Source organism: Bufo bufo, chromosome 4 (genome assembly GCF_905171765.1).
Source record: "Bufo bufo chromosome 4, aBufBuf1.1, whole genome shotgun sequence".
Classification (NCBI taxonomy): Eukaryota; Metazoa; Chordata; class Amphibia; order Anura; family Bufonidae; genus Bufo; species Bufo bufo.
The window spans coordinates 134637987-134650370 of NC_053392.1; the positions used below are offsets into that span (position 1 = coordinate 134637987).

At 40.7% G+C, this 12384-nt stretch overlaps 1 protein-coding gene across 9 annotated transcripts in view; it reads right to left on the minus strand.

Annotated features, from left to right (window-relative positions):
- Nucleotides 1–233: 233 nt before the first annotated feature.
- The window catches only part of IWS1 (interacts with SUPT6H, CTD assembly factor 1), a 35625-nt gene continuing 23474 nt past the window's right edge, over nucleotides 234–12384 (minus strand). For 8 of the 9 annotated variants that reach the window (XM_040427958.1, XM_040427960.1, XM_040427959.1 and 5 more), the window contains 4 exons: nucleotides 9402–9513; nucleotides 3063–3119; nucleotides 1462–1573; nucleotides 234–666 (listed from right to left, as the gene is read on the minus strand). In XM_040427958.1, the coding sequence (XP_040283892.1) occupies nucleotides 541–666; nucleotides 1462–1573; nucleotides 3063–3119; nucleotides 9402–9513 (407 nt within the window). In that variant the 3' untranslated portion in view covers nucleotides 234–540. Of the gene's footprint in view, nucleotides 667–1121; nucleotides 1269–1461; nucleotides 1574–3062; nucleotides 3120–9401; nucleotides 9514–12384 lie in introns of all 9 variants that reach the window. The other variant, XM_040427955.1, reaches the window with a different exon arrangement.

The following is a 12384-nucleotide window of genomic DNA, read 5'->3' on the forward strand; positions in this document are numbered from 1 at the left end:
TATCAAACTGGTGTAACGTAGAACTGGCTTTGTTGCCCTTGGCACAAATTAGATTCCACCTTTCATTTTCAAAGGAGCTGTGAAAAATGGAAGGTGGAATCTGATTGGTTGCTATGGGCAACTAAGCCAGTTCTACTTTATACCAGTTTGATAAATCTCCCCCTATATTTTCTTATAAATCACTAGATTTTCAAATTTCCATTCACCAGAACACGAGTAGCTTAACAACCGCATTAGAAAAACCAAGATAGAATTTATTGTCCGAAATCCAGATACTGAGGTACGAAGAGAAATTAATCTGTACAAAGAGCATTAAATACAATCCAAAAATAAGGACCAGAGTAGGTCTTCAGAGGAGGTGTGAACATGAGGAAGCTGAAGAAACCTGGTCTTCTGCACAGAACACATTTACAGGGCCAAGGGGTAACACATTAAAACTATTGCAAAAGGCTCTTTAAGAGTCCAATTCATTGAATGCAACAGAACAAGTTCATTAAAAGCAAAGTCCCAATATTGGCATGGAGAAAAGGGCAGCATGTGTCACAAAGGCATCTTATTCCCTTCTATACTGATTTTAACAGCGTGTCCAAAGCGACTCTTCTTACGGATGTCTGTGAATTTCCTCATTTGTTTGTCCAATCGACTCACTCCTTTCTTTGCACTTCCCTGGAAAGAGAAAGGCCATTCAATGATTATGCACACATAATTGGAGTTACTAGTGGTGTTAAGAAACAAATGATTAGAACAAAATAATACCGGTATTTAAAAAATATATATATTATTACACACGCATTACATATACACACACACACAAAAATCTTTCCAATCAAGAGTGCCCTATAGACATGAATCCAAATATCCCATAAGATCACATTTTAATTTCCACCCCCCTGAATACATGATTACCCTTTCAAAACAATGAAAAAGGTATTTTGTCTATTCCATGTATTTTTGCTTTTCAACAAAAGAAACAATAATCGTTAACTCTTAAAAGGGTAATCTGTTTTGGATTCCTAAAAACATGCCTTGTCTTAGGGCAAATGTTAGAGATGCAGAGAAGCAAATCGTTCATGCAGAGCACCTGTTGTCTTCACACTGGGGCAAAGCATAATGGAGTATACCTCAGAAAAAATAGACCAATATCACAAGGGCATTCTGTTGCCCTCAATGCTGAATTTGATGGCATGACTGCTTTTAGTGAGCCTTCTCTGTTCAGCAAATCGTCTTTTGTGCTTTTCCAAACGAGTTAAGCCTTTACGAAGAGCAAACTGAATAAAAGTATGAAGTGACAGAATGGAGAAAAAGAAAAACTAAAGTAAGGAGAAAACAGGAAAAAAATGTAAAAGAATGGTAGCGAAGAAAGGAAAAATGAAAACACATTGCCCTAAAGAGAATTTCTGTCCACGAATTTCAACGCAAAATTGTCAGTGCAGAGATGATCAAATGCTGCCTACAACGTACCCGGGAAGATTCCATCTCCACATTCCATTTTGGACGGACAACATAATCCTTGTTAGAGGGCAGAGGAACTCTCGCTCGTGCACAAAAACCAGGGTCACCTGGACGTAATGCCCTAAAGGAAAAGATGATGATTGTAAATATGTACAACATCCAATGCTCCAGCATATAACATGCATTTTGTGTGTGCCACATAAAAATAGCAAGAGACTCTGCACGTGTGCAGTAAACAGGGAGGCAACAACAATGTACAAGCTTGGTCTGATAGTGTGAGAATTCCACATTAAAGGGGTATGCCAGAATTGTATTAATAATCTCTCTTAAAGTGGTTGTCCGCTTTAAGATAGGATATCAATATCAGATCGGCGGGCACACCCACTGATCAGCTGTTGGAAGAGAAGGCAGCATCCATACGAGCGCTGCCTTCTCTCCTCTGTTTACCTGCTCGCCACAGCAATTGCAATGGTGAGCAGTGTAATTACAAGTATAGCGTCCCCTGCTATAATCAAAGAAGTCTCCCAGGTAAATCTTACCCTTACACCTGCCCTCTCCATATTAGGGATGGATCTGGTAAAGGTAGCACCCAGAGTGAGGTGGGTAGTGGCGCGAGCTGCACTCAAGATATGCAACATTATCGCTTGACAATGGAAATTGCCTCACACGCCACCTCTAGCTGGGGTGATTCAATCAGTTAACCAACATATGCACTGCGAGTTAGCGGTGGGAGCGAAAACTAACGCCCGAATACGTGCCCATAACCAGTGGGTCATATGGCTTTCCAGCAAATTTGCATCTCCCTTACCTGCATGTATGTGGTAGCCGCCACCCCTCCCCCAAGTTACTTCATTGTATCTGCAAGTCTTCTTATAATCAATGTGCTCACATATTTGATGTGTCACTCTTCTGGCCCCGAGTGGGCTTATGCCTCGACTAACATTAATTGTATTGGATGTATTATTGGACACCTCCTCCCTTGTTTTCTGTTGTTGTAAAAAGTAAACTAATGTAAACTGCTCAGTTTGAAAACGTATACTTCAATAAAAATTTATTAAAGATTACAAATATAGCGTCCCCATTCACTTCAATGGGACAGATTAGTCTGTTCAAGTGTATAGGATCGATCCATCCTATTGAACGGGGACGCCATACTTGTAACTACTATGCTCGACACGGCAGTTGCTGCCTTCTGTTCAAATAACTGATCGACCGGGGTGTTGGCCTCCCGCCTTTCTGATACTGATTAGCTATCCTAAGGAGAGGTCAATAGTAAAAAGCAGACAATCCCATTAAGCTGTTCTGAGGTAGCTCCAGTGCCAAAGCTACACAACTCTGATGGAACTGGTTACTGCTGCGCTGATCCTATTCACTGCAATAGGAGCTGCACTGCAGTACTCAGCACTGTTCATTACACAGTAAAAAGTTGTATAGTTACAGCACCAGTACTACTGCAGAACAGCTGACAGTGGGGTGCAGCAAGTCAGTCCCCTGCCGATCAGATATTGAGGGTTTATCCTGAGGCTAGACCATCAGTAGTACATTTCTGGACAACCTCTTTAAAACATATATGGTTCAAATGAGGCACATTAATTTCAAACACCACTTACTTCTCTTCTCCAGTCAACACTTTATCCAGGTCCCTGCGTGGTGTCTGCCCCCCCGAGCTAAAAGTAAGGATAAACAAGAATGAAAAACATGTATGTCATTGGTCACTAAGGAGTGTATAGAGTGGGCTCAGGAGCTGAGGTATTATGGTTTACATGATCAATGGATCTTAAGGGGACTAGAAACAAAGTAAAAAAAAAAATAATAATAATGTTTTAAACTTTCACAAATATAAAAAAATAAAACACATTCAAATTTACATATAAAAATAAACATAATTGGATCTGAAAGTGTCCGAACTAATAAAATATTAAATTATTTATCATTGTATTGGAAAAAACAAAATAAAAATGGCAGACCCACTTTCTAGTCACCTAGCCCCTTTAAAAAAGACAATATAAATACAATAGAAGAACTAAGGCCTCTTTCACACTTGCGTTGTCCGGATCAGTCGTGTACTCCATTTGCCGGAAGTGCCCGCCGGATCCGTAACACCGCAAGTGAACTGAAAGCATTTGAAGACTGATCCGTCTTCAAAATGCGTTCAGTGTTACTATGGCAGCCAGGACGCTATTAAAGTCCTGGCTGCCGTAGTAGTAGTGGGGAGCAGTATACTTACCGTCCGTGCGGCTCCCGGGGCGCCCCATGCGCATGGATGACGTGATCCATGCGATCACGTCATCCATGCGCGTGGGGCGCCCTGACGTCACTCTGGACGGTAAGTATACTGCTCCCCACTACACTTTACCATGGCAAACAGGACTTTAGCGTCCCGGCAGCCATGGTAACCATTCAGAAAAAGCTAAACGTTGGATTTGGTAATGCGCGAAACGACGTTTAGCTTAAGGCCAGATCCGGATTAATGCCTTTCAATGGGCATTAATTCCGGATCCGGCCTTGCGGCAAGTGTTCAGGATTTTTGACCGGAGCAAAAAGCGCAGCATGCTGCGGTATTTTCTCCGGCCAAAAAACATTCCGGTCCAGAACTGAAGACATCCTGACGCATCCTGAACGGATTTCTCTCCATTCAGAATGCATGGGGATAATCCTGATCAGGATTCTTCCGGCATAGAGCCCCGACGACGGAACTCTATGCCGGAACAGAACAACGCAAGTGTGAAAGAGCCCTTAGAACAAAAACTCCCTCTTATTTTATTTATTAAGTTAGGATGTCAGAATATGGCAATCCAAAAGAAAAATGTTTTTCAAAGGTTTATATATTTTTTTTAAGCAGTAAAACAATGAAACTACATAACGTTAGCATCATTGTAATCGTACTGACCCATAAAATAAGATGATATATTTAAAACAGTGAAGGCCATAAAAATAAAACCCCCCCAAAAAATGGTGCAATTGCATTTTATTTTTACCAAGTTCACCCCACAAAGAATTTCCCCCCCATTTTTTTATTAAAAAATATTTAAAATGGTAAAAAAAAAAAAAACATATATGAATAAAAATAATTCAAATCACTCCCCTTACCCCAAAATAAAACGAAACAAAAAAATAAATAAAATAAAAAAATAAACATCATAGGCATTGCTGCATTCAGAAACGCCTATGCTATTAAAATATAAAAATTCAGCGATACGGCAAAAGGCGTAATGAAAAAAATCTAAAATCTAAAATCAACGATTCGCCATTTTGTCACCTCACCTCCTTAAAAAAAATTAAAAAAAATAAAATCATTGATTAACCGCCTCCGGACCGCCTAACGCAGGATTGCGTTCCGGAGCCGGTCAATTCATTCCTCCTGGACGTGCCGGCGAGAGGCGAGATTTCCTGTGAACGCGCGCACACAGGAACTGCAGGTAATCGAGTGGATCTGCAGCCTGCCTGCGGCAATCATTCGCTGGCAGGCTGTAGATCCGATTTTTTTAACCCCTTAAAAAGGTATATTAGACGCTGTTTTGATAACAGCGTCTAATATACCTGCTACCTGGTCCTCTGGTGGTCCCTTTTGCTTGGATCGACCACCAGAGGACACAGGCAGCTCTGTAAAGTAGCACCAAACACCACTACACTACACTCCCCCCCCCCCCCCCCCGTCACTTATTAACCCCTTATTAACCCCTGATCACCCCATATAGACTCCCTGATCACCCCCCTGTAAGGCTCCATTCAGACGTCCGTATGCGTTTTGCGGATCCGCTAAACACGGACACCACGGATCCGCAAAACGCGGACACCGGCAATGTACTTTTCACATTTTGCGGATCCGCACATTGCCAGAACTATATAGAAAATGTCTTTTCTTGCCCGCAATTGCGGACAAGAAAAGGACATGTTCTATAGGCTCTACAAAAAAACGCAGTGTTCGCCCGATCAGGCCTGATCTTGTGCGCACACTTGCGTTCAGTCCGCCCCACCGCAGTGACAGAATTTTTTTTTTTTTGATCACTGCGGCGCTATAAAAAGATCACTTTTGGAGGGGCATGGCGAGTCCATAAAAGATTATTTTTTTTGGCACAAGTTAGCGGAAATTGTTTTGTTATTTTTTTTTCTTTCTTACAAAGTCTCATATTCCACTAACTTGTGACAAAAATAAAATCTCACATGAACTCACCATACCCCTCACGGAATCCAAATGCGTAAAATTTTTTAGACATTTATATTCCAGACTTTTTCTCACGTTTTAGGGCCCCTAAAATGCCAGGGCAGTATAAATACCCCACATGTGACCCCATTTTGGAAAGTAGACACCCCAAGGTATTCGCTGAGGGGCATATTGAGTCCGTGGGAGATTTTATTTTTTGTCACAAGTTAGCGGAAAGGGAGACTTTGTGAGAAAAAAAATAAAATTCCGCTAACTTGTGGCAAAAAAAACAAACTTCTATGAACTCGCCATGCCCCTCACGGAATACCTTGGGGTGTCTTCTTTCCAAAATGGGGTCACATGTGGAGTATTTATACTGCCCTGGCATTTTAGGGGCCCTAAAGCGTGAGAAGAAGTCTGGAATCCAAATGTCTAAAAATGCCCTCCTAAAAAGGAATTTGGGCCCCTTTGCGCACCTAGGCTGCACAAAAGTGTCACACATGTGGTATCGCTGTACTCAGGAGAAGTTGGGCAATGTGTTTTGGGGTGTCTTTTTGCATATACCCATGCTGGGTGAGATAAATATCTCTGTCAAATGACAACTTTGTATAAAAAAAATGGGAAAAGTTGTCTTTTAGAGAGATATTTCTCTCACCCAGCATGGGTATATGTAAAAATACACCCCAAAACACATTGCACTACTTCTGAGTACGACGATACCACATGTGTGACGCTTTTTTGCAGCCTAGGTGGGCAAAGAGGCCCAAATTCTAAAGAGCACCTTTAGGATTTCACAGGACATTTTTTACACATTTGAACTCACCATACCCCTCACGGAATCCAAATGCGTAAAAATTTTTAGACATTTATATTCCAGACTTCTTCTCACGCATTAGGGCCCCTAAAATGCCAGGACAGTATAACTACCCACACAAGTGACTCCATTTTGGAAAGAAGACACCCCAGGGTATTTCGTGATCGGCATAGTGAGTTCATTTTTTTTTTATTTTTTTTTTTGTCACAAGTTAGTGGAATATGAGACTTTGTAAGAAAAAATTATAATAAATCATCATTTTCCGCTAACTTGTGACAAAAAATAAAAAGTTCTATGAACTCACTATGCCCATCAGCGAATACCTTAGGGTGTCTACTTTCTGAAATGGGGTCATTTGTGGGGTGTTTGTACTGTCTGGGCATTCTAGCACCTCAGGAAACATGACAGGTGCTCAGAAAGTCAGAGCTGCTTCAAAATGCAGAAATTCACATTTTTGTACCATAGTTTGTAAACGCTATAACTTTTACCCAAACCAATAAATATACACTTATTGCATTTTTTTTTATCAAAGACATGTAGAACAATACATTTAGAGAAAAATTTATATAGAAATGTAGTTTTTAAAAAAAAAAAAAATTACAACTGAAAGTGAAAAATGTCATTTTTTTGAAAAAATATCGGTAAATTTAGATTAATAACAAAAAAAGTAAAAATGTCAGCAGCAATGAAATACCAAATGAAAGCTCTATTAGTGAGAAGAAAAGGAGGTAAAATTCATTTGGGTGGTAAGTTGTATGACCGAGCAATAAACCGTGAAAGTAGTGTAGTGCAGAATTCTAACAAGTGGTCTGGTCATTAAGGGTGTTTAAGCTAGGGGGGCTGAGGTGGTTAAAAAGTGATCATACACATGCTGGAAAAAAAAAAAAAAGAAAAAGAAAAAGGCCCTCAAAATACATGTACATGTTTTTACGGCAGTCACTAAGGGGCCTTGGGCTGAGTCGCTGCCTTTTTACGGAGGCACTTCAGCCCAAGTTAGCGATAAAATCAAGCGCTGTATGTCATTTAGACAAATCTGATCTGAGTCATGGAGTATGGTCCTGTCCAGCCTCTCAGAAATTTTGGAGGCTAGTTAGATCTCAGATTAAAGTGTATCTGAAAATCTCAATTCCTTTGTCTCCTGATTTGATGCTTTTCCATGCCCAGGCGAATGGGACCAATGTGCAACCAGTTATTCACATCTTACTACTGGCAGCCAAACGCTGTATTTTCAAGCATTGGCTCAAACCTCAACTGCCATCAATGACGGAGGTTCTTAACCATGCTAAGCTTTGCCTGGATATGGAAAAAATGGAAGCGTAACAAATGGGGGAGCGATTTATAAACTCTTTTTTCAAGAGATGGGAGTCTTTTATAGGAGTGGTATATTCAGACAGGGACATGCGCACTTTAATGACCCCATTCATTCTGTCAGAATGGTACCTGAAGAAAAAATTAAGCCAAACCTTGGGGAGACTTCAGGTTGATTGAAAGCAATGTTAGTGCATTAGAGAAGTAGAGAGAGAGGGAGGGGGGAGGGGGTAAAATGTTTTCCCAGTTTGGGAGGAAGGGAGGGGGGAGGGTAGAGGAATTGAATTGTATTGTACTGTTGATGAATATCTTGCATACACTTTGATTGACACTTTTGTTGAGACGAAAGAGTTGTATTTGTATTGTACAATTGTCTTGCTGAAAATAATTTGGAAACTTAATAAAAATTATATTTAAAAAAATAAATAAATCAAGCGCTGTAGCTCCGTGCCCACCGCTACTGGAGGTAGCTGAGGGCTCGGGGCAGTGATCAGAGACCGTGACAAGCGGTCTCTGATCACGTGATCGCCGTGATACACTTTATCACGGCGATCACAGAAAATGCCGGCAGCAGAGCTGCCCGCACTAAACTTTCTCCCTCCTCTCATGTAAGAGAGGAGGGAGAGTCTCCGGTGCAGCGATCGGGTCCCCCAGCGCTTCTGGCCCTAAGCTGGGTCCTGATCCTCAGCCCCCCTTTCCCCCAAGAAAGATGGCGGCAGCGGCCCGGCGCATGCGCAGACTGAAAGCCGGCCGCCGCCGCTCACATTAAGGTCTCTCTCCTCAGGAGAGGAGAGAGAAGTTCAAATTATGCCCCGATCGGGTCCCCCAGCACCCCAATCGGGGCAATATGGCCCCCAGATGTGTTAAATAAAGTTATTGCCCCCCACATCTAAATAAAACATATTTTAAAAAAAGTTAAATTTTTTTGTAAGTGCAGCCAAAATAATGTAAAGATGTGGAAATATATTTATATTTCTGATAAAAATATTGAATAGTATTTATGTATGTGAAATATTGCAGTTGAAAATAGGAAAATGTGCCAATTCCACTTTTTTTTATAAAGATACGCATATTTTATCGGTAGAATTTTACCACCTAAGTAAAGTACAATATGTGACGAGAAAACAATGTCAGAATTACTTTGATGTGACAAACTGAAAAATGACATGTCAGATTTCCAAAATCATTAAGGCCCAAAAAGGCTTGGTCACTAAGGGGTTAAATATGGTATCGTCGTAATCATACTGACCCAGAGAATGAAGGTAACAGGTCAGTTTTACCACATAGGAAGCGCTGTAAAAACAAAGCCCATAAAACTGTGGTGGAATTGTGTTTTTTTGTTTATAATTCCACCACAAATTAAATTTTTTTTTTTTTGCAAGAACAAACGGCGCCATTAGCAAGTAAAACTTATCGCTAGGTGAATTGATAAATAAAAAAAATTATAGCTCTGGGAAGGCTGGAAGTAAAAAAAAAAAAAAAAAGGGAAAATGGCCCAGATCTGAATGGGTTAAAGACAGTACTACCTTTTTTTTTTTTAAATAGTTTACATGATATTTAAATGTGCAGGAATGTGTGGGAGAACTACATCTCAATCTTTCAGTATAAAACAACATGTGAATTCCCATTCCTGTTTTAAAGCCCTGTACACCCGCAGTCCACATGTCTTTGTATAGAACATACCTGCTCAACCTTCTCCGCTGTGGCATCTGTTCCAGATCTCTTTGTTCTCTCTCTTCTCTTGTCATCCCCTTGTAGTTGGAGGTCAACCCAAAAATAGGTCGTGACCATTCATCTATAGGTGTTAGAATCATAATGGAGCAATAGAATCAATGAAGCTGTAATTTAATTTAAAAAACCTACTTCAAAGTTTCTCTTCTATAAATGCTCTAAAGATTAAGGTGAAATAAGACAGATCAAATTCCTTTTTAGGCTACTTAAGGCTTTATTAGACAGGCAGCTAACGAGTGTTTGTAGGGCTAAAACAATTACTCGAATTGATCAACGTGACAAAAAAAAAAATCTTCGATGCAAATTTTCTGCATCAATGATTCGTTTGTGCCATGTGACCATGGAGTGTGAGTGAAGAGCTTGCTATTACTCACACTCAGTGGTCACCCGCCTGCCTGCACAGCGCTGCACTGGATCCTGATGTACACACATAGTCAGGACACTGTGCACATAAGCACGCACTATGACCTGATGCTGTGTGACGTCAGGTCCCAGTGCAGCGCGTGAAGAACTGGATGGAAGATCTCTGGAGTGTCGGCAGCGCCCCTTTCAGGAAAGGTCAGTATTTTAGTTCACTGGGGCTGCGGCTGAGCACTGATGGCTAGGAGGAGTGGAAGGGCTGGTGGCATTGGAGGGGGGACTGATGGCACTGGGGGGGGGACTGGTGGCAGGGGGGATTTTCTGCGACTGTTGCGTCGCAGTATGTTGCAGTGCGACACCATAGACTGCCATTATAAAAATTGTCGCATGACATTGGTGCAACAAAATGTTGCGCGACAAATGTTGTTGTGTAGACGTAGCCTAATACTGCAGCCAATTACCTGATTTACTGGGCAATTTCAATCTTTCAACAAGTGTAAAAATTATAGTCTGCCAGGGGCAGATCATGGTGTCTGATCCCAATCTGGTGCCGTTAAACAATTATTCAGTATGGGGGCAATTGATGGCATTAGCGATTGCTCCTCCCCATAACGTGGAGGAGATCACTGCATGTAATAGCAGTGTCTCCACTGCTGACAAGAAGGCAATTGCCAGGAAGGAACGCTTCCCTCCTGACAATTGCCTGCAGAATCTGCCTGTCTAATACAGCCTTTATAAACAGATATCCAGATATCAGAGGTTGGTGCTGGTCTGGCTTTAAAAGCCTCCGGGTAACCCCCAGCTGGCCATATATTTCCACTATAGTATTACAGTCTGGTCGTTCAAATGAATGGCAGGCATGGTCTGAAATCTATAGCCATATACGCTGTCTGCAGCCGTATGTCAGCCCCATAAAGAAATAGAACATGTCCTATTTTTGTCCATTTCGCGGACACGAATAGGCATTTTGACAATTGGATCTGAGGAAATTTGCAGGATGCACATGGCTGGTATCTTTATTTGCGGGTCTGTGGTTTGCGGACCTCAAAATACATAAGGTCGTGTGCATGAGGCCTAACTTTGTTTTAGTGGAGCCATCCTGGATTTTAATATTGATGGCATATCCTCAGGATAGGTGATCAACATCTGATTGGTGGGGGTATGACTCCTGTGTTCCCCGCCGATCAGCTGTTTGAAGAGGCAACGGTACTCTACCGAGGAATGTGGTCTCTTCCTAGGCCAGTGAGGTCACATTCATCATTCACATGGCTACTGATGTACTGTGGTGCCAGACTTGGGCACCCGCCAATCTAATATTCATGACCTATTCTGGGGATAGGCAATCAAAATCCTGGAAAAATCTTTTAATTGTAGTATGGAAATTAGACATTAAACTTGTCTTAAATAAGCAGATATGATTAAAGCTAAATAATAATACTAAGCAAACAGTTTAAGCTCCAAGACTAAGAGCACCAAAACTTGCATCTCCTGTCCTCCATTACAAAGGATGGTGCACATTACATCTATGTTATGCCATGGTATCCAGTAAAACCTATGTTCTAATATGTCAAAAGAGAAAAAAGAATTAGACCAGAAAATCATTTCTATAAATCCTTTGTTTTTCTTTCATACACATCACATGCATGACATTACATACAATTTGTTGTGCCTTTTCAGAAGTATAAACAGTTATATCTACTTAGTCTAGCTATGATGGATATTCATTGCCTTTAAGAGCAATGTTGGTTTATAATCACTATTTTTATATGGACTTCTGGGAATGAGACTTTGTTCAGAGCAAGTTGTGTTTTTGTAACAGTTAGAAGATACACGCCACCTTTGTAAGTAGAGGCTTCATTGTATTTCTTATCTGAACATAAATTTCACAGTGTGAGAAGTGTCAAGATGTTCCCCCGAGTCTATATTATACTTGGTTCATGTATCAAAGTTTGTCCCTCAGCTCTGAGATAAGGTTTCCAGATGTCAGGTATGTGTAAATGTTGAAGATGTCAGGCATGTATGAGTTAACCCTTAATGGTTTGATGCTTATACAACACTGCCACCTGAGTAGGTAACACTACACCAGTAGAAAAAGTGCATTCTGGGTAGTGTTAGGACTTCACATTCCTTATCAATGTACACGCCTATCCAACAATGATTGGAAAGTTCCAAACTAGGAAGGTGTGTTCAGCTAATAAGTTTTTGGTTAAGAAACCACATAACAAAGAGAAAAAAAAAAAAAAAAGACTGCCTATCACCTACATTCACGGGTAATGTATGATTTTTATGCGTGTGTAGTATTGATAAATTAATTCGCTTGATATCTAGCCAAAATCCCCATTTTGTGTGGATATAGTGTTAAGGTGCTACATCAATATTGGCGCCTTTCAGTTACGATGCATATATCGGAATAGAGGATCTAATATTGAATTCTGAGAAAACTGCCCTGTTGGGAATCTTTATATTGCCTAGTTTGATATCAAGCCAATAAATTTATAAGCTTTATTGCAATACTACTAATACAATCTGAGATTGGTCATAGTTAGCAGAGCAAGGGCTCGTATCTGTCATTTTC